At 42.1% G+C, this 22342-nt stretch overlaps 1 protein-coding gene across 1 annotated transcript in view; it reads left to right on the top strand.

Moving 5' to 3' along the window:
• Positions 1-22342, top strand: part of LOC116514961 (olfactomedin-like protein 2B) — a 52676-nt gene that overhangs the window by 5678 nt on the left and 24656 nt on the right. The window contains exons 3-4 of the mRNA XM_032226808.1: positions 14928-15035; positions 20270-20434. Of these exons, the coding sequence (XP_032082699.1) occupies positions 14928-15035; positions 20270-20434 (273 nt within the window). The remainder of the gene's footprint in view (positions 1-14927; positions 15036-20269; positions 20435-22342) is intronic.

The raw sequence follows: 22342 nt of genomic DNA, 5'->3' as shown, positions 1-22342 counted from the left end.
TAACCCTAACCCTTAACCTAACCCTAACCCTTATCCTAACCCTAAACCTAACCCTAACCCTAACCCTTAACCTAACCTTAAACCTAACCCTAACCCTAACCCTAAACCTAATCCTAACCCTTAACCTAACCCTAACCCTTAACCTAACCCTAAACCTAACCCTAACCCTTAACCTAACCCTAAACCTAAACCTAACCCTAAACCTAACCCTAAACCTAACCCTTACCTTAAGTTGAATTGGCTTGCTTTCAAAGCGCTATTTAAAGCGCCCTTCTTTCTCCGCGCTGGCTGTTGTCGCCCTGTTGACGTCAGCGACGCGGTTTAATCGGGCGCGGCTTAGTCGAGCGCGGTTTTGACGGGTCACGTGCAAAGGGTAATCACGTGATCCTGGGGACACTGCAACAATCACAAATACTAGTCAGTTGCCAAGTATCTGAAATTTGATCACGTGATCATGGGGACGCTGCAACAATGTACATGTGAAAAGGGGCCATAAGTCATTTTTTTCAGTGCTGTTGTAATTTCAGATAGTCACTAAATGAACTGCTATAAGTTGAGGACTACCTGCTACAGTAGTAGCAATCCTCTCCCAATCCACTCCAAAGTATGCAGCACGGCCATGAAACAATCCCCTCCCCAATTTTGTCCCAGCAGGTTGCAAACTGGGGTTGCTGCTTCCCCTGTTCACAGTCCAAATACTAAGTGGTGATCTGGTTTGTATGCTAAGCCGTGGTTCAGAAATGTGGCTTGTTTACTAAATTGCCATGGTATAAAAACCAAGGGTGATTCAGTTCAGAGAGCACATGTCAAGACCAAACAAACCACATGAAATGCTCAATGAGGTGTGGGAGCCTATGTCTATTCATGCAATCTTAACAGGGCAGGGAATATCTGGAAGCAAGAAGCCAATGGCACTTAAGTCCATTTATGCTTATAAATGTAGCTATCACTAGCCATTAAAACAACAATTATAATCTATTAAAAATAATATGAGATACACACCATCATAATGTCAAGTTAATTTTATAAACCGCGAACTGGGAAACAGTAAGATGAGGTTAACTAGAATGGCAGCTGCAGTATTTTCATCTTGGCTTGGTCGTCCAGCAGGTGAGAAATTCATTTGCTCCTAGAGCAGCTTTCTTCAACCTGTTCTTTCAGCTGTTGGACTGCAGCTTCATAATTTCAGCCAGCTCATCCCTTAGCATCAAGGGACCAAACTGTGGGAGTGGGCTTAGCAACAACTGCTGTATGAGGCTCTTTAAAGACGCTCCAAAGTTTACTGCTGTGAAGATTGCGTGGTGAAGTTATGTTCTTACTTAGCAAGAAGTAAACAGACCCTTGGCCTTCTCTTCCTGCTGGGAACAGGAAGAGCAACAGTCTTAATAAATATGTAGCTCTGAATTTTCCCACATGCCCTAGGATGTAGACCAGGGGTGAGTTCCCGCCAGTTCTAACCTCTTCTATAGAAGAGGTTCCACAAATCTACCGTGCCGTTTAGAACCGTTTCCAGCTCCCTCCACCCGCCGTCTGCACCACGCATGCCCTGCCCGCCGCTCACTGATTGGCTGGCTCACCAATCGCTCCGCCCGCCTCTAAGAGTCCTATCTAAACCTTAAAGTCTTAAAGCTGTCAAGTTTGAACACCCCTGGGGTTTTTTTCTTCTAAAGGGTTAGGGGTGCAAGGGTCTTGTAACTTGACAGCTTTAAGACTTGCGTGCTTCAAATGCCAGAGTTTCTGAGGCAACATTTGGGTTGCTAAGCAAGTGCGTTTTTAAGTGAGTTTCACCACATTTTACAAGTTGGCCACGCCCACCCAGTCACATGGCTGGCAAGCCACTCCCACTCAGTCACATGGCTGGCAAGCCATTCCCACCCAGTCACATGGCTGACAAGCCACACCCACTCAGTCACATGGCTGGCAAGCCACTCCCACTCAGTCACATGGCTGGCAAGCCACTCCCACTCAGTCACATGGCTGGCAAGCCACTCCCACAAAGCAGGCCACACCTACAGAAGAGGTTCTAAAAAATTTTGAAACCCACCACTGATGTAGACCTAACAGATATATGCTACATAACGGCACAAAAAGACACTCCAGTCATGAATGTTTTACCCCTGTTGAATATGCAAGGAAAGATTCCAATATGGAACAATCTTATTTATTACAAAAATGTACATTATTCGGGGTTTAGCACTCAGTTTAAGTGGAAATGTGGTAGACTGAAGGGATAGATTTAACATTGATCTAGAGAAGAAGGAGGAAGGTGTCATTCCCTGGAAACTGTCTGTTGACTGGATGCCAGAATAGATACTTTCCCAATCTGCTCCTTTCCGACCATTGTTGCTCATTTCTCTCTCTTGCTTCTCAGGCCATTCTTGCCAGTGATGGCTTGAATTATGGCTTGAATTATTGCTTGCAGAGATTTTTTTGACATTAGTCCTAAGGCTGCAGGTTCACAAATCTTGGGTTAAATCAGTGTCCTTGGCTTAAGCAGTTCAATAAATCTAGTGCAAATTGGGAGGTATAAAATGGAATCTAAATACAAACACAGATGGGAATGTGGAGTTTCCACGCGACCTATTAGATCTCACCGATTAGGCCTCCTCCGAGTTCCATCTGCCGCTCAGTGCCGACTGGCAACCACGCGGAGGAGAGCCTTCTCGGTAGCAGCTCCGACCCTATGGAACGATCTCCCCGTGGAGATTCGGACCCTCACCACCCTCCAGACCTTCCGCACAGCCCTCAGAATCTGGCTATCCCGTCAGGCCTGGGACTAAGATTGTAACCCGCCCGAATGGTATGAATGTTGTGTTTTTTAATTATGTATTGTCTTATATGTTAAAAGTCTGTCTTTCTCCCCCCTTCCCTTTTAAGTTGTGAGCCGCCCTGAGTCCCCCCAGGGAAAAGGGCGGCATATAAATAAACTCAATAAAATAAATAAATAAATAAATAAAGTTTATATTCTCCCCCTCAGGTAAAAAGTCTTCAGGCTGGTTCCTTTAAATATGCAAATGACATAAAATGAAAAGTTCAAATTAGTTTTAGTTTAGTTTAGTTTTATTGAGTTTGTATGCCGCCCTATTCCCGAGAGACTCAGGGCAGCTCACAATAAAAAAGGGAGGGGATACAAAAAATAAAATAAAAACAACAATTTAAAATTCTGCAACAGCCGTAACCTCGAATGGGGCTGGATAGTTGAACAGCCCCAGGCCTGCGGGAACAGCCAGGTCTTAACCGCTTTGCGGAAGGCCGGAAGGGTAGTAAGGATCCGGATCTCCACGGGGAGATCATTCCAGAGGAACGATTAGCATTAAAAGGGGGGAACCCCAGAATTTCAAACATTTCTTGAGATGCAAACTCCAAAGTCTCAGGACATCAGAAGATGTTCTTTAGCATCCAATTCTCAAGCTCTAAAGACAATTGCTACCATTTTAAACTGGATGTAATTATTTTATGCCTTGGTGAAACATTAGTTTGAGGGTCAAGATTCAAATCTATCCAAAAATAAAAGGAGCAGATAGATCAGAGCCAACACTCAGAATCTGCCCATTGGATTGAGCTTCGTTTCATAATCCTCATTATTGGTAAACATTAATATTATTCCTTCCAATGCCAAGCCTCGACTGAATCAGTTGAAACTGAGAAATGGAGCTGGGTATCATCAGCTTATTGATCAGATTTCACATTATCAGAAAGAAAAATAAATAAATGAAAAATCACAATCCTGGAAAACCCTCTAGTTCAAAAATCAGTCCAGCAACACGTCGTTCTGGAATTAGCCATCCAACAGGAACAAAAACTTGAGCACAGTGCCTCCGATCCACAGCCAAGAGCAGATGGTCCAGAAGGATACCATGGACAATAGCAGTAAAAGTGGCTGAGAAATCCAGCAGAATTAGCAGAGTGTTACTCCCTGTAACTTCTGCTTGTTGCAAAAATCATCTGTCAGAGCAATCATGGCAGCTTCAGTGTCACAATGGAATAAGTACTGCCATCTTAAGGCATGGCCCTCCAAAGGTAAACAAAAGAGAATTATTCTCAAACTGCACAAACTTATTTCTGAGGGAAGGACAAGAGAGATGGGTACACTGCAAAAAAAATGCCGGTAATTAAGGGGCTTCATTCTAAGAACTGTTATTGATTTGATTTGATTTATTACATTTGTATGCCGCCCTTTTCCCCGAAGGGGACTCAGGGCGGCTCACAATTCAATCAGGGAAGGGGGTACAGACAAGGGAATATATATGTATTACTATGTTATAATGTATTACTCCCTTTCCCAATCTGAATTTACACTGGGGAGCAGAATTCCTGGCCAACATGGGCTGAGAGTGTGCGGGTTGTCCAATCCTGAACATGGCAGATCAGAAAGGATGGTATATTAAACTGAGATATGAATCCCAGACTTTAGGACAATTATCCTGCTTTTTTTTCTAAAGGAGATCAGGATGTTGTATGTAGTTATCTTTCCCAAATTTATTTGCACCCGGAAAGCTTCAAGACTCAGTAGAATTTAAACTGCATCTCTTCGTTTGCAATTCAACATTGCAACCATTCCAGTACATTGGCTCTCATAAGATCTTGAATTGAAATGCCATTCAAAGATAAGTCATGAGCGTATATCCTCTTTCCATGATCAATATCTGAGCTAAATTATTCCTATATCTGAGCTAAATTATTATTTAAATATATGTATAGATAAATATTGGGCTTTGGATTATCCACGATGTATCATTAATGAATATGAATCGTGTACTGATCAGTTCTATGTGGATATGCTTCTCTTTATCTAAACATTTTATACTTCTTGGCTGCAAAAAGGTTTCAGCATGAATTTTAGCTCAGTTTACATTATACTTGATTTCATCACAAATTTCTTGTGGGAAATTATCTGCTGAAGGAGATCATGTACGTGGCAGTGAGGGATTGATTGAGGCAGCAGGTCTGTGATGAACCGCAAGGCAGGAAAAAGAATATTTCTGGGGGGAAAAAAATCAGAATGCATTTTTAATATACCCTGCCTTTCTCAGCTGGAAATAAAATCTGATTTTGAAAAAGAACTGGCCAACAGCATCTTCTTTCTAATCTTGATTTGCAAGATCACATGCTACATTAGCATGTTTTTTCCTAACAGCTACAAACTTGGAAATATTACAACTCTTAAGAATTGTGTTACTGGATCACGTCAGTGGAACCTATTGAATTGCTATTGGCATTAGGAGGCAACAGCCCCATTTAGTGAAGTCTAAACCCAGCATAAAAAGCAGTGGCTGTCCCTTGAGCTGTCATTTTCCACATCTGGTACAGACTCTGAAAACAGAGGGTTCGTTCAGTGTTTTTGCTTTATCTGGTTTGCAGTCCAGTTGCTGTCACCTTGGGACCAGATCCTCCAGGTGACTGCTTAAATTCCCGGTTCCACCACAAAACCGCGGTAGACAAAAGCGCGCTCGACGAAAGCGCGTATGTGACGTCATCACAGCGCGACGAAAACATCGCGCTGTGATCGATAAATGTAAAATTAAAGCGAAAACCTTACCCTAACCCCCCGAAACCTAACCCTAACCCTAACCCTTAACCTAACCCTAAACCTAACCCTAAACCTAACCCTTAACCTAACCCTAAACCTAACCCTAACCCTTAACCTAACGCTAAACCTAACGCTAACCCTTAACCTAACGCTAAACGTAACCCTAACGCTCTAAACCTAACCCTTAACCTAACCCTAACCCTAACCCTAAACCTAACCCTTACCTTTATGTGAATCGGCTTGCTTTAATTTTATTTTTATTTCAATTTTTAATTTTTTTTTGTCGCGCTGTGATGACGTCAAGTACGCGCTTTCGTCGAGCGCGCTTTTGTGGACCGCGGTTTTGACGGGTCACGAAATTCCCTTGAATTATCCTGTTAGGGAAAAGAAAGCCTGTTCTACAAGGCTGAGCCAAAAATGCAGGCAGCAACCAGCTTCACGTACTTGTTCTGGCAATGGCTGCATTGCTTTATTTTCTGCTTACAAGTGTTTAGCTGTCCAAAACGTAACTGGAGATCATTGTTATAGTTCCTGGAGCAACGATGTCCTTGAAGGGCATGACGAAACCTGAGCCATCAGCCCTTCCAAATTTGAGCAGCCTCAGATAAACTGTAATCCTTTTAACAATTTGACCAGCTAGCATCTATTTCAACAGAGTAGTCAAGTGACATGGGACAATATTCTATCTCTGAAAGCGTCACTGGAAGAACCTTATGAAAACCTACTCCAACATCCTTTCCTTATTTTACCATTCTGTTGGCAAATAATATAAATTCCCCAAACTTTTGGTGACTTTGTAGTTCAGTGTTTCTCAACCTTGGCAACTTGAAGATGACTGGACTTCAATTCCCAGAATTTCCCAGCCAGCAAATGCGTCTACCCTCCAACTCAATCTAGCACAGTGTTTTTCAACCTTGGCTACTTGAAGATGTCCGGACTTCAACTCCCAGAATTCCCCAGCCAGCGCTGGCTGGGGAATTCTGGGAGTTGAAGTCCGGACATCTTCAAGTTGCCAAGGTTGAGAAACACTGATGTAGTTTCTTTAAGGCATAACTGTACTGTTATGCCTTTCCCTATAGCAATGATCTGTTAATGCAAAAATAATTTTATCTCATACATACTCCACCTATTTTTAAACTTTTTCCCTCGTTTGTCAGTTATCTATTCCTCAGAAAGAGCCTCTTTAGAACTAAAAATATAAACATTTGGAAGGATGGTTTTCCCTTGATTAGAGGAATGCTAAGCTGTCCCTTGTGTATTATATGGACTGAAGCCGGCACTTGCTGGATCCCCAAGTTTGAGAATAAGTCTCCCATTAATCCTAAATGCTCTTCTCCCCATTTCCCAATTGAATAAATGTCTCTTGGCAGCAAAAGAAACAGAATTATACTCTGCATCTTAGAACCTTCTTAATGGGTCACCACTGCAGAGAATGCGGACAAGTCCTCCGCACCAGATAGAAGAGGCAAATGGCAGACTTGGGTTTCGCTTCTCCATCTATGCTCGTGATGGGTAATCTTTGGACTTCTGAACTTGAGAGACGTTAACTGTGTTTCAATTCATGTGCTAAGAAACCCTTGTTTACCCGTGACCCGACAAAAGCGTGCATGACAAAACCGTGCCGCCAAAACCACGCCGCTAAAACCGCGATGTCATCAACGGGGCGACAACAGCGCAGCAATAGAAGGGTGATTTAAGTTAAGGTAAGGGTTAGGTTTAGGGTTAGGTTTAGGGTTAGGTTTAGGGTTAGGTTTAGGGTTAGGTTTAGGGTTAGGTTTAGGTTTAGGGTTAGGTTTAGGGTTAGGTTTAGGGTTAGGTTTAGGGTTAGCGTTACGTTTAGGGTTAGGGTTAGGGTTAGGTGTAGGTTTACAGCGCGCTTCTGTCACCGCACTGTTGTCGGCGCGATTCAGCACTAATTCGTCGGAGTGCTTTAGAACTCACGGTTTTGTCACCGCGGTTCAGTCGGGCACGCTTTTGTTGGTCGCCCTTTTGTCGGTGAACCTTGTTTACCTGCACACATGCAGCGTGCATATGCATACTTACCACCCGCGACGCTCCAGCTACTCAGCAGAGCGTCACGCAGGTGCCGTACGCTCTGTGCGCGTGTGCGAAAACCCGATCAGCTCAAATACAGGTAAGAAGGGCAAACAGGTGGGCCCTCCAGAGCACCGTAGCGGAACAATACCCGGGGCGTACCTGTCATATCCCACTGCTGGAGGCTGATTGGAAAGAAGGTCCATTTATTCATTAAGTAGAACCACCAAACATATGTGTTTCTGGGCAGCTCACCACATGGAGTTCAGAGTGGGGTGGGGAGTATTTCTCTTGGATTTTGGACTTGAGCTTCCTGTTCCTGTGCAAGAACATGTATTCTATTGGCTGTTGTGAGACTCCCATGCAGCCATGTACAAATCCTAGGGATTTGTCTCAGCTACGTTTGGTTGAGGTTTGCTGCGGGGGGTGGGGGGGCAACTGAGACGATGCAATTTCAAAACTGGTGGTCCTACGCTATCCTGGCTTCAGAGCCTATATAGGCAAAACAATAAGCTCTCCGCAGAGAAAAGATTTCTCAAAAGAAAACGGGAATCACCCTATTCTATGCCACACTTAGAGGCATTGACGAGAAAGTGGACTTCATGATTATTTGTATGAAAAGAAAGCAAACTCTGGAAGAGTTTAGATCCATTCAAAGGAAGATTGGCAATAGTAGCTGCCTTTCAGATTGCCAGTGCAGTATTTTGGCTTTTGGGAACCTGGAAACAGAACTTGGAAAGCTCTTCTTTAGTTGTGGACACATGCTGTTAGATGCATTATAATCAGCCTCACTCACTTCTTTCCTGTGTTTGTAGAAGTCCAGTTGGTTTTAAATACATTACTTGGAAGACTTGTTTCATTTAAATGAAAAGCATCTGTCAAAAATATTGGCTCCTTACATAATACGTTTATACAACTATTGAACCCCCCCCCCTTTTTTTTTTTTAACTTGGTAGTAGGTTGCATTGACAACTAAGACAAGAAATTGAGTTTCAGAACATTGGAGTTTGGAGTGTTGAAGAGTACCTGTTTCTTCCTATTTGTTCTGGGAAATTAAAATTAATAAGTGTACCTGTTGCTTCAAATGCTAGTCTAGTGTTGCTGACCAGTTCTCCTCCTAATCCTTAGAACTATGTGAAAGCAAAATGTTTGCACTAAGCTGTTGTTGCCATAGTAGACCAGGGGATTTTAAAGCATGGTAGTTTTCCTGTCTGCATTATGCAGTTTGATTTTAGACTGTACAGGCTGAATAAAAGCTGCTGCAGCAGTATTATTGCTTTTGCAAATGTTCAAAGCAATACATTTATAATGTGTGACTATTACACTTTCATGTTGATAAAAAAAATGTCCTTCTGGGTTTGGCTCCAAATGGGGCAAAAGACACTGGAAACATGGAGGCTGCTTGGAAAGATGGTTTATTGATGGACAGGACCACATGGCTTGAGCCCTGAACAGAAAAGGTGATCACATGCTTCAATGTTGGTGGAGAAGAAGAGAAGGGCTGAGGAAGGGGCTTGCTAGGCTTTTTATAACCTGTTCAGTCCCACCTCTCTGTTTCCTGTTCCTGTGTAAGAAATGTATTCTGATTGGTTGTCAGACTCCCATGGGGCCATGTAGGGGCAGTGTTTTGAATTCAGTTTTGGTTGAGTTCTCAGATGCCATGTGGCCAGTTGAGTAAAGGGCCAATATTATCATGCTTTAATCCCATCCCCCTGGAGCTGAAGTGGAGAACTCTTTATTATAGAAAGGGACTAGCTTGGCCTTCTTAATGGCCCATTGACAAAAGGGGGGAGGCAGGAAGCTGCAGGAAGTTTCTCTTTAAAATGTTTCTCCCTTTCACATCCAGGGAATTATAATATTCTGCCTTTTCAACATTTCCTAGGATATTTCATTTGTCTGGGAGAGGGCTGGGTGATAACTTTCTGCAATGTTATGGATGATTGAGAGGGTCACAACTGAATTCTAGTCTTTACACACCAGAAGAACAGCATACTGGGGAATCTGTGCTGGGATAGCGGCTTGTTACATCCTACAGTGACTTCTGAAATCAGCATGTGTTATTTGAAATTATATAATTAAATTTCCATTTGGTCCAAAAACATTTCAGTGTGATACTGGATATGCTTTGATTTTATGGTACCACATAGGGGATCATGATTATCCTGAACTATGAATAAAGTTATTCTTGATTTGAATCTGCCACTGATAATAGTGGTTTGCCATCCCCTGGTAATATAATAAAGCATGAAAAGTCGTTCTGTGTGTGTATGTAAGTAGTATTATCATTCTGTGCACGGAATATGTGTTTTGAATTCAGAATTAGGAGATAGACCCAGAAGGTTCACAGTCACTTTTTTTTTAATATTTTTTTTTTATTTTTATTACATAGACAACACATACACACAACAATGAAAAAAAAACACAAAAAAACCCCATCATCACATACAGCATGTCGTTTGGTTACAGGTGTTTTAACATTTATCATTCTTATACATTTATTATTTCATTTAATAGGTTATAATATACAGTTTGGGTTGCTTTGTTTACCATCCCTTCCTCCTGTTGTAACACCACCTTATTTTCCCTTTCTTTTCTCCCTCCCTCCCTTCTCTACTTTCTTCCTTCCTACTCTCCTTTCCCTTCCTTCTTCCTGTACCTTTCTCCTACTCCTGCTCTTCCTCTTCCCCTTCCTACCCTCTCTCCTCCTCTTTCTCTCGTTTCCATCCTCCTCTCCTTACCTCTTTCTTTTCACCCTCTCTCCCTTCTCTACTTTCTTCCTTCCTCCTCTCCTTCCCCTTCCATCTTCCCTTACCTCTCCTTTGCTCCTGCTCTTCCTCTTTCCCTTCCTACCCTTTCTCCTTCCTTTTCTCTCCCTTCCATCCTCCTTTCCTTTCCCTTTCCTTTCTCCCTCCCTCCCTTCTCTACTTTCCTCCTTCCTCCTCTCCTTCCCCTTCCTTCTTCCCGTACCTTTCTCCTACTCCTGCTCTTCCTCTTCCCCTTTCTACCCTCTCTCCTCCTCTTTCTCTCCTTTCCATCCTCCTCTCCTTACCTCTTTCTTCTTTCCCCCGTCTTCCTTTCATTCTCTCCTCCTCTCTCCCTTTCTTTTTCTATCGTTGTTGGTGTGTCTATTTTGAATCTCAGTTTATGTTTCCTTGGGATGGTATTTCCGCCAACCCAGACATAATTTAGTATCATTTCTTATTCCCAGTGACTTTTCTTTCAGATTTTTTTTTTAAAATCTGCCTTCAAACTTTTCCTTCTCATAAGCTCTCTGTTTCTCTTTTTTCACCTACAATTTGCTGATTCCACCAATTTTATCCACTGCTCAAGTCCCAGGGAGAGGCCTTTACTGGTCAAGGTTCAGCAATGATTGAATCTGGAGCCTCTGTGTGCGTGTGGAGCAGGTTCTCTGCCATGTTGCTATGAGATTTTCCTGGATTACTTTGTGCTCCCTAAAATACCACTTCATTTCTCCCTGCCATTATCCCTTTTTTGACTCTACTGGTGCCACTGCTTCCTGCCTTTCCAGGAGTGAGCAGTCTAGGTCATTGAAAGGTGAGATTTGTGTATTGTTAAGACGTGGCACGACAAAACCGCGCCCGACTAAACCGCGCTTGACGAAACCACGTAGCTGACGTTATCAACAGCGCGACAACAGCAAGCCTGGCGAAAGAAGGGCACTTTAAATAGCGCTTTGAAAGCAAGCCGATTTAACTTAAGGTAAGGGTTAGGTTTAGGGTTAGCTTTAGGGTTAGCTTTAGGGTTAGGTTAAGGGTTAGGGTTAGGTTTAGGTTTAGGGTTAGGTTAAGGGTTAGGGTTAGGTTTAGGGTTAGGTTTAGGGTTAGGTTTAGGATTAGGTTTAGGGGGGTTAGGTTTAGGTTTAGGAGTTAATTTTAGGTTTAGCATTTACGGCGTGCTTCTGTCTTCGCGCTGTTGTCGCGCTGTTGATGACGTCAGCTACGTGGTTTCGTCGAGCGCGGTTTAGTCGAACACGGTTTTGTGGTGGAACCTTGTTAAGAATAAGGTGACGGGGCTGTAATTTTTTCACACAGCATAATTCACAGCATATACTTCCTCTGATGGTAGAATGATGACAAGGGTTTCTCTATTCTACCAGAGTCCTTCGGGATTGAGCGGCATATAAATTTTAATAATAAATAAATAAAATAATAAGTTTGGGCAGGTATCTCCCTTCAAATCCTGGTTCCCAAGTTGTTTAGAGCTTTGAATCTGGCACATTCAATCATGGCTAATAAAAAAAAGGCAACCAAAGCAGCTGTTTCAGGTGCAATATTACATAGGCAACAATATCTGGCAATTTTTTTTTTTCATCTGTAATTTTCAGATAGCCTCCTTCAATTTTCAGTGGGCCATTTCAAAAGACTCTTTAAAGAAGATTATAATTGGCTCTAGAACTCAAGCTGAGGATTCTCAGAACTAGGCCATTCAGGATGTGCCTCTGCCAAACCCAGTTCAAAGCAATTTATCTTCAACACTTCTCAATGTGATTTCATATTTTAATTATTATTAATTTGTCTAGCTTAAAGAAGGAATTGATGGAGGTGGCAGAGAAGAGCCCGTTCTTATTTTAATATAATTTTTTCCAGCTGTTGTGTAAACTGCATGTTCATAAAAGAGCTTCTTATTGTACTCCAAATATTTTTGGAACGCAAGAAACGTTACTGTGCAATATTTTCTGGTTTTGAAAATTTAAATTGTCATAGCTGGATCATATCTGCATTGAAAAGAGAGCAACCAATTATAAGGCTAGAAGATTAATGTATGAACTATGTACAAACCCAAGAATTTCAGAATAAATTCGATTAATCAAAACTAATTAAATATCTGGAAAACAAGATGCATATATGCTCTACCAGATCAGAAATGTGAGATGGAAGGAGAGAGCCATGGAAACGGCCCTGAAGAGATTATTCAGAAACCATCATAGAAACAACAAGGGCAGAAGGTTTAGGTTTAGGTTTCATTTTATTTATATGCCACCCTATTCCCAGCGGGACTCAGGGCAGCGCACAAACCCAAGGAGGGAAAGGGAACACAAAAAACTACAAATACAGGCATTTAAAAACAACCAACAGCCACACAAATTGAGGGGGGAAGGGAACTCATCAACCCCAGGCCTGCCGACACAGCCAGGTTTTAACGGCTTTTCGGAAGGCCTGGAGAGAGGTGAGGGTCCGAATCTCTGCGGGGAGTTCGTTCTAAAGGGCCGGAGCTGCCACAGAGAAGGCCCTCCCCCGGGTAGTAGCCAGATGACATTGGCTAGTAGACGGAACCCGGAGGAGGCCAGCCCTGTGTGATCTAATGGGTCTTTGGGAGGTAATTGGCAGCAGGCGGTCTCTCAAGTACCCAGGTCCAATACCATGAAGGGCTTTATAAGTGACGACTAGCACCTTGAAGCGTATCCGGAGACCAATCGGTAACCAGTGCAGCTCGCGGAGGATAGGTGTAACGTGGGTGTACCGAGGTGCACCCACGATCACTCGCGCGGCTGCATTCTGGACGAGCTGAAGTCTCCGAATGCTCTTCAAGGGCTGCCCCATGTAGAGCACATTGCAGTAGTCCAATCTTGAGGTCATGAGGGCGTGAGTGACTGTTGCGAGTGCCTCCCGGTTCAGGTAGGGACGTAATTGGTGCACCAGGCGAACCTGGGCAAATGCCCCCCTGGTCACAGCCAACAAATGATGTTCTAAGGTCAGCTGTGGGTCCAGGAGGACTCCCAAATTGCAAACTCTGTCTGAGAAGCGTAGAATTTCACCCCCCCCCCCAGCCTTAGTGATGGAATACTAACCAAATTTTTGGGAGGGAAACACAACAGCCACTCGGTCTTGTCTGGATTGAGCGCAAGCTTGTTAACCCCCTGACAGCCTCCAGGCACTGGCACATCACGTCAACCGCTTCACTAAGTTGGAACCATTTGTTGAACCCTGGCAGAGGACTTAATACTTGGAAGGAGCTCAGGCTGGCTCCTTTTTGACTCAGAAGGTTATAAAAGGGAGGAAAGATAAAATACTTTACCTTTCAGATTTGCAGGATTCTATATATGTCAATAATTTATAGTTCTAGTCTTCTTATGGAGTCAGTTTCTTGATCTGGTCTCCTTCATAGAGTAATCAAGTAGATCAAGCATTTATTTTTTTAAAAAATAATAGAAAGGCACTCCTCTCTATTTTTATAAGTGTATAAAACCATGTGTGCAGTGTGGATTGGGAAGGGTTTGCGGAGGCGCAATGCAGGTTGAAAAGTTTATGCGGAAATGTGCAAGAGATGCTGCGCAGGTCAGGGAGGGTGAGCGGAGACGTGTGAGGGGTCCCACACAGGTCAGGGAAGGCACATGGGGTTGCAGCGTGGGTCAAGGAGGATGTGTAGGGATGTGCAAAAGATGCCATGTGGCAGGGGTGGGTTTCAACTGGTTCGCGGCAGTCCCTGCGAACCGGTTGGTCGGCGAACCCGGAAGTAAGTAACTTCCGGGAACGGCGAAGGGCCCACCCGCCCACCCGCGCTCCTTACCCAGTTTTGATGAGTTCTGCGCTTCCACGCATGCGCAGGACACATACAGCGCCTGCATGATCCTCCAGGAGCAGCTGGAGCATCGCACGGACGCTAGTATGCATGCGTGCACCACGCGCGTGCACGAGGATGCCACTGGCCCCGTTCCAACTGAACCGGTTGGAACGGGGCGAGAAACCCACCCCTGCCATGTGGGTTAGGGAAGGCATTCAGGGTTGCAATGTGGTCAGGAAAGGCGTACGCAAGTGGGGCAGCACAGATCAGGCAGGGTGCACTGGGAAGCATGAGTAGCTGGCACAGTGCAAGTGAAGAAGGGCTGAGGAAGTTTCATGAGTGGGGAAGACTTACCTAAGCCATTTGCGACCCTTCCCAGTTGCCAATGCTCCCTGTCATCTTCCACAAGCAAAGACTTTGCTTATGGACAACTGGCAGGGAGCTTTGGAAAGGATGACCGCATGACCATGACTGGCTGTGGCAGGGCAGTAGCACTGAAGCTGTAGCAGCCGAGTGGTGCTGTGGTAGATAATGGATAGAAATATTCTATGTGAAAAGCAAGAAATTGTGATTTTTATGTTATGGATCACATTACTCTTAAAGATATTGAAATAAATAATATTGTTTCTTTACTGGTGTTTAGTGTAACCAGTTGCTTAGATCCTTAGATCCACTGCAACAGGTTAGATGAAGTTACGATTACTTGTCCTGTGATTGTCACAGTTGAGCTATTACATTTACTGCTTTCATCAAAACTGTATGCAAAGTATGCTAATTAACAGGAAGCAAATCTAAAGTATATAACTGTTCCATCATCACAGCATTACCATCTGTTTTGCAGCTGGCAGCTGTCATTGAGATGCTAGAAAATGCTTTCTATGGTTTAGACTTGCTAAAACTGCATTCTGTTACAACGAAACTTGTGGGTCGTGTGGAGAAACTGGAAGAGGTAAGATGAATTTCATCTTCTTTGGGGATTATCTTAACCCTCTCTTTATGCAGAAATATGCAGAAATCAAACAAGTTTACAGCCCCATTTCAGAAAAAACTTCCTCTGACTTATTATCTATATTGTGGACTGGAAAAAATGATATACTGTATGTAAGATTATGCTGAGTTGGAGAATTATGTAGATTAACATGTTGAGAATCAAAACTATTAGTAATAGAAACTACCGAAAGCTATATTTCAAAGCCAAAATATGGAATTTAATCAAGTTAAGGTTGACCTTTAAAAAGTTTTTCAGTGTGAGAATTTAAACAGGCGACACCTCTGTAAGCTGCTGGATTTTTTAAGTACAAGAGTATCTGGAAGTAATTCAGCAGGTTCAGTTTTGCTGACCGTATGGTTATTAAAAGCATATTTGACAACTGAATAAATATGAAATGACTGTTTTTTTTCACTAAGTAAAAATCATACAATTAATAACAGGCTTAATAATGAATGGGAAACTATTTCAAATTTGACATCAAATTCTAATTTTACATCTTCTCATACCTCGGAGTGAGAATCTAAGAGAAAAGCACTAGAGGTTTGCAGGGCACTTAGATGATGAGTAGACTGCATTTTAAAGGGGGCAGTTTGGGTTATTTTTCCTCTTTAAGGGGCTTTACCTCTTACAAAAAAAGTGATCAGGTATGTATATGTTATGTGAGCTTTACTATATGTCTTCATTCATAATGAAAATGGGTGGGAAATGATTGACTGCTATTTGTCAGTGGTGCAATCATGGATAGATAGTAGAACATAAGAAAACGGATGTTTTTTTTCCATGCTGGGTATGAGCATACCTGCCTTTTAATTTATTTTGTCTTTAATTATAGTTTTATTTGGACCTACTGTGGGAACTAGGTAGCCACTTAATATTTGGCATCTTTTGATGATTTGAATCATCTGGTTGAATTGAATTTTGGACAATTGTGCAGCAATTGGCTGCAGAAAATATATGGGTATAAATTAAGATTTGAGCATAATGGAATCTCTATCCAATCTGTTATGGTGGGAATTGGCCTTGAACTTTTTTGCCAGCCTTCCCCAGTCTGGTACCAGATGTGTTGGAGCAATTCTCACAATTCACAGTCAGAGGGAATGGTTCATTTATCTAGAAGGCACCAGATTGGCAATGCTGAGGTATTAAGAGATACTGGCTATGGTTGGAAATACCTGTGCCCAATTTAGATGTGTGTGTTTTTCCAGAGATGTCTGATCTGATCACAGTGACTCATATCTTAATGTCCACCTGGGTTAGGTTACTGCAATGTGCACTGTGCACAATTTGCACAATTTGAAAAGTATCTGGAAATTTACAATTGGTGCAGAATGTAGCATCCAGATTGTTAACTGGAAATGTCTTTGAGGATCATGTTACTCCATTATTAAAATAACTACACTGACATACAGTTCTCAGTTTAATTCAAAGTGTTATTTATGCCCCTTAAAGCCCAAAGCCACTATGGAAAATTGCTGGCTTCCATATGAGCCTGCCTAGTTATTATGATCTTCTAGGGAAGCACATGGCTTTTAGCCAATCTCTGTGTTGAATAAAGTCTGAAGAATAGCTGACTGTGATATTCTCTCCCTCACTGTTTATCTGGTCCCCATGTGGATGGCTTTTGAGTTCAGCATCCTGCTTAAGTCCAGTCTTGGAGCTATTATGCTTCCTTTCACTGCTTAAACGTATTTTGCCAATTTTCGTGTCACTGATAATTGTTGATTTTTCATTTAAACTTTGATATGGTGGCAAGAATAGGAGATGAATTAGGTAGACCCACAGTCTGACTCTGTAAAACTCCGTTCCAACTTATGGGCAGCTTTTGTAAGCTCATAGCCTAATAAAATTGAATTGTAACCTGAGCTTTAGCATAGGAACAATATACTGAATTGCAGCATCATACCCAGAGTATTTATTTATTTATTTATTAAATATATTTATATGCCGCCCAATCCCGAAGTACTCCGGGCGGCTTACAAAAAAAATATAAGAAAAAAACACATAACAATGAAAGAAAACAGTTTAAAAACAGCAACACCCCCATACATTCATTCTAATCAGGGCTGGACCTCAACAGTGAAGTCAACAGCCCCAGGCCTGCTGGAACAGCCAAGTTTTTACAGCTTTCCTGAAGGCCATGAGAGTGGGTATGGTCCGGATCTCCGGGGGTAGCTGGTCCCAGAGGGTCGGAGCAGCCACAGAGAAGGCTCTCCTCTGAGGGCCCGCCAGCTGACACTGTTTGGCTGACGGCATCTGAAGGAGGCCCAATCTGTGGGATCTTACTGGCCGCTGGGAGGTATATGTCAGCAGGCGGTCTCGAAGGTACCCTGGCCCTAAGCCATGTAGGGCTTTAAAGGTGATAACCAACACCTTGAATTGAGTCCGGAGACCAATTGGTAGCCAGTGCAGCTCACAAAGGACAGGTGTAACGTGGGTGTACCTCGGCACACCCAATATCGCTCGCGCGGCCGCATTCTGAACTAACTGCAGTCTCCGAACGCTTTTCAAGGGTAGCCCCATGTAGAGCACGTTGCAATAATCCAGCCTTTGAGTAGTGGATGGTCCATCACAGGAAGCCTTCAGTAAGGTTTGAACAGCTATTTGTCCAAAATACAATAAGATATCCTGCCTCAGGCAGGGGGTCGGTCTAGAGGACCTCCAAGATTCCTTCCAGCCCTATGATTCTATAACTGTGAATAGTAAACTAAATGTAAATTTTACATAGTTTAAATATTATTGCAAGGGTGAAATTTTTGTTCCTGAAAGTGGTGCTTACTTCAAATTGCACTTTTTGGGCTAAAAGGAGCCAGAGACAGGATGATTTCCAATAGAAAGCAGTTTTTGGAGTCCTGTCTGGGTTGGGAGCAGAATTTAAGGTGAGTCTCTTTGGCCACCGTTTTCTTCTTTAAAAGAAAAGTGGCTTGTATATCAACATGTTTATTTTTTTTAAAAAATCACAGTCACAACATAAGATAGATTGTTTCATAGTTTAGTTGTTACAATATAGAAGACCAGTACAGTATTCTTATCTTACTGTAGCTGGGATTGAAGATATATACTAGCGTTCCCTGAAGAGTTTGGAGTTTAAAGAACAGGCCAGATTTCAAGGAGAGAATTGCTTGTTTCCTTAGGTGTCCCCTCCCCTCCACCGTTCTCTTAAGAGTTAATTTTGACAGTAGGATGGCTGATGTACATCCCCCTCCCCCATCTAAAAGTAATTGTGCTGCCTTCCATTAGAATTGGAACTGCAGCCTTTCAGAGAAGCCATTTCATCCCATCGATTATATAATATTCATCTCCACGGGACAAAATAGAAAACACACTGTCTTTCATGATAAAGTATTGCTCTTTTTCGTTAAAATGCTACAAGGGTCCTTGATTGTTTTAAAGCCACAATCAAGTTTTTGCAGTTAAGTACGTTGTAGGAGGGATAGACGTTTAGTTATATACAATATAATGGGGTGTGTTTGAGCCTTTGGGTAATTCCGTGACCCGTCAAAAGCGCGGAGGACAAAATCGCGCTCGACGAAAGCGCGCATGTGACGTCATCACAGCGCGACGAAAAAAATTAAAAATTGAAATAAAATTAAAATTAAAGCAAGCCGATTCACATAAAGGTAAGGGTTAGGGTTAGGGTTAGGTTAAGGGTTAGGGTTAGGTTTAGAGCGTTAGCGTTAGGTTTAGCGTTAGGTTAAGGGTTAGCGTTAGGTTTAGCGTTACGTTAACGGTTAGGTTTAGGGTTAGATTTAGGGTTAGGTTAAGGGTTAGGTTTAGGGTTAGGTTTAGGGTTAGGTTTAGGGTTAGGTTTGGGGGGGTTAGGGTAAGGTTTTAGCTTTATTTTTACATTTTTCGATCACAGCGCGATGTTTTCGTCGTGCTGTGATGACGTCAAATGCGCGCTTTCGTCGAGCGCGATTTTGTCCTCCGCGATTTTGTGGTGGAACTGGGTAATTCTACATAGTCATTGGGTTTACGCCTTTTAGTAGCAAACTTAATAGGACTTTTTTTTTAAAATGTTGGGTAAATGAACCCATGGCTGAATTCCACCATCCCATGTTGCCAGGAGCGGGCAAAAATGACAATCACCCCCCCTCCAGCCTGTCCAAATTTAAGAACTCCAGTTGGTCACTAGAGATGGGCCATGGGAAATCCCAGAAGGGGTTAATCAATGTGGGAGATCCTGCCAATAGGAAATTACCACCTACACTGCAGCTCCAGGGGAAGTGCTGCAAAGTTGTTTGTGCTGTGTTTCCTTTGTAGCAGGAGATGCGCCAGTAGTTAATTAGCTTGGCTTCCTAGTCCCCAAGACATAGTGAGAACATGTGTTGAAAGGTTTTAGGCAGTTATTGCATGCTGAATTTAGGAAGCAACAGCATGCAGGGATGCTTCAGTTGTCAGGAATGCTATGCCACATTCTGGCGTTGCATTGTTTGACCCATAGGAACAATTAACAATTAAAGGAACCGTTGATACATCTGGTGTCCTTTTAGAAATAGAGCTTGAGTCCTCTTGGAAATAATAGATGATTATGTGCCATTTACTGCCAGACTGGGGCAGATGTAAGCGTATATTGTATTGAACTGCTGCTGTTACAATTTGAGCAGAAGGAAGATAATATACTAGCAGGTGTTGTAGCAATAGCAACAGCAGTTAGACTTATATACCGCTTCATAGGGCTTTCAGCCCTCTCTAAGCGGTTTACAGAGTCAGCCTATTGTTCCCAACAACAATCCGGGTCCTCATTTTACCCACCTTGGAAGGATGGAAGGCTGAGTCAACCCTGAGCAGGTGAGATTTGAACAGCCGAACTGCAGTCAGCTGAAGTAGCCTGCAGTGCTGCATTTAACCACTGTGCTACCTCAGCTCTTACCTTCAGTTGTAGAGTGGAACTGAATTGGTCCTGCTTCATTTCAGTGATATTCACCGGCTTCCCTAAATTTAACACCTTTGTGTATTTTTGAAACACTAAAGAGAAAGTGATTACATGCCTCCTTTTTCTAGCTATTGACAGGACTGGGTTCTTTCCCTGTTTCTGGAAATTCCAGGCAACTAACCATTGAAGGCAGAAAGAAAACCCAGAAACAAGAGGATCTTAATATTACATTGCCTCTCTGCCCAACACGAATTATAAAGTATTGAATGTATTCCAGGTACAAATGATGTTTACTTTCTCATTTTGAAATATATTCCAGAAAACATCTAGAAACCTCACTAAAGACAATAAACAGAAGAGACAGAATGCAGAAGAAAGTTTTCAGGAGGTGGATATTGATAGCACAATTAATCCTTCCAACAGCCATGCTGACAGCCAGAGTTCATTGCAGAGGGATGCTGCAGCAGCTTACACACTCCCAGAGGTAAGGCACAGAACTCAATAAGATTTCTATCCCACCCTCTATGAACATTAGAAATATCCCTTACAAATAAAGTCAGAATTCCATTTCCCTCATTTTAAAATCTACAGTTCTGTGAGGAGCCCATTTAGTCCAATTACAGGCAATTTTTTAAAAAAGGAGAAATTTGAGCAATGGGTAACTGGATTATGTGCTTTTGAACTCACCCTTTGGGTTTCTGTAGGTGGACGATATCTTTGTGATTTAGAGTTAGGTTGAGAAAGAGCACAATGAATTTCTAGACCATCTAAATCAGTGGTCTCCAACCTTGGCAACTTTAAGACCTGTGGACTTCAACTCCCAGAGTTCCTCAGCCAGCAAAGCTTTGGAGACCACTGATCTAAATAATATCCCCTCTAATATTCCGTTTACTATGGAGATTGGACAATATAGTCAACTTGTATTTTTGAACATTTTGACCAGTCGAGGAAAAGTAAGGCTTATGTTGAAAGACAATGAACACACATTTCTATCTGCATAAAAATTCTAACCATCAGTCCTGCCAAAGGCAAGCATAATCAAAAATGTTAGTGCCTCTGCCAGACGTATCTTTGAGCTGGCAGATTATCAGATGAGTTGAGCCATCTTACTAATGCGTACAGGGTAATGGATATTCTTCCAGGGGAATCAGGCAAGCCATGTCCTCCAGCAATAAAAATAACGTTGAATATACATCTACGGACACCCCACTCCCACTGGGAAATGTCTTTCTTTCTTATATTGAGAAAGTTACAGATCAAATTGATAAATTATTGAAAAGGCCAAAAAAATATTTCAATCACCTCAGGAAAGTAGAGGCCCATTCTCATCATTAGTTTATTTTATCCCCTGCAATTTTTGCCAGATTTATCTTGGACCCACAAAACATGGTATTAATACCCAATTAAAATAACATGAAAGGATTGTTGATTAGAACAGCTTGACAAACCAGGATGTGCACTGCTACATAAAGGACATAAAATCCAGTTTAAAGCCATGCACAGCTTTGCTGGCTGAGGAACTCTGGGAGTTAAAGTCCACAAGTCTTAAAGTTGCCAAGGAGTTGAAGTCCACAAGTCTTAAAGTATACCATATATAAGTATTGTGGTTACTAGTAACCACAATACTTATATATGGTTGCATGGAGAAGCCATTGAGATTCACAAATATTCTAACAACTTTAACAAGAAGGAAGAGAGCCTAATGACCAACCAAGCCTGGATTGTGGCTTTATAGTTTAAGCTTTATAGTTTACACTTTATATTTTATAATTAAACCATCTTTAATTAACCACCAACAAAGTGAATTTGCAGCAGCCTCACCTGGAGAAACACATAGCTATAGTTTGTCTCAAAATCAGACTAATCAAGAATTAGTTTCTTTTCAGATTTCTTCACAAAAGGGAATTTGAAAAATCGCCTAGATAAAGAATCAGTCTGCAATAACCTTTCTCTGATTCCCATGAAATAATCCAATGAGACAGTAGTTTGGATGAAAGATCAAACAGCAGAATTCTAATATCTAGCAGGTCACTTAGCTTATGAAGATGTTGGTCACAGATGGCTGTCAGATTATCAGAGAATTAAACCACAGCCATTTAGTCCCTAAACCCTCTCACTTATTTATGATTCCAGACCTATGAAACACAAGTAGAAAATTTAAAATACAGAAAAAGCAAACCTAAAACAAAATAATATTGAAAAAGAGGATACCAACAAACCTTAATATTTTTAGGACAAGTTGCTTTTGCTCAGGAGAATTGAATTTGTGCAGCATCTTAAACTGATAAAAGTAATTTCTAATACGGGTGCCATGTGGTTGTTAAAACAACCTGCTGTAAGTCAGAAGGATCCACAACAAATTGTACCCCATTCTTACTTTAGTTGGATTTCA

The sequence above is a fragment of the Thamnophis elegans genome, chromosome 11 (assembly GCF_009769535.1).
Source record: "Thamnophis elegans isolate rThaEle1 chromosome 11, rThaEle1.pri, whole genome shotgun sequence".
NCBI lineage: Eukaryota > Metazoa > Chordata > Lepidosauria > Squamata > Colubridae > Thamnophis > Thamnophis elegans.
The sequence above is the reverse complement of the archived record's forward strand: the minus strand, read 5'-3'. Positions and strand labels throughout refer to the sequence as shown.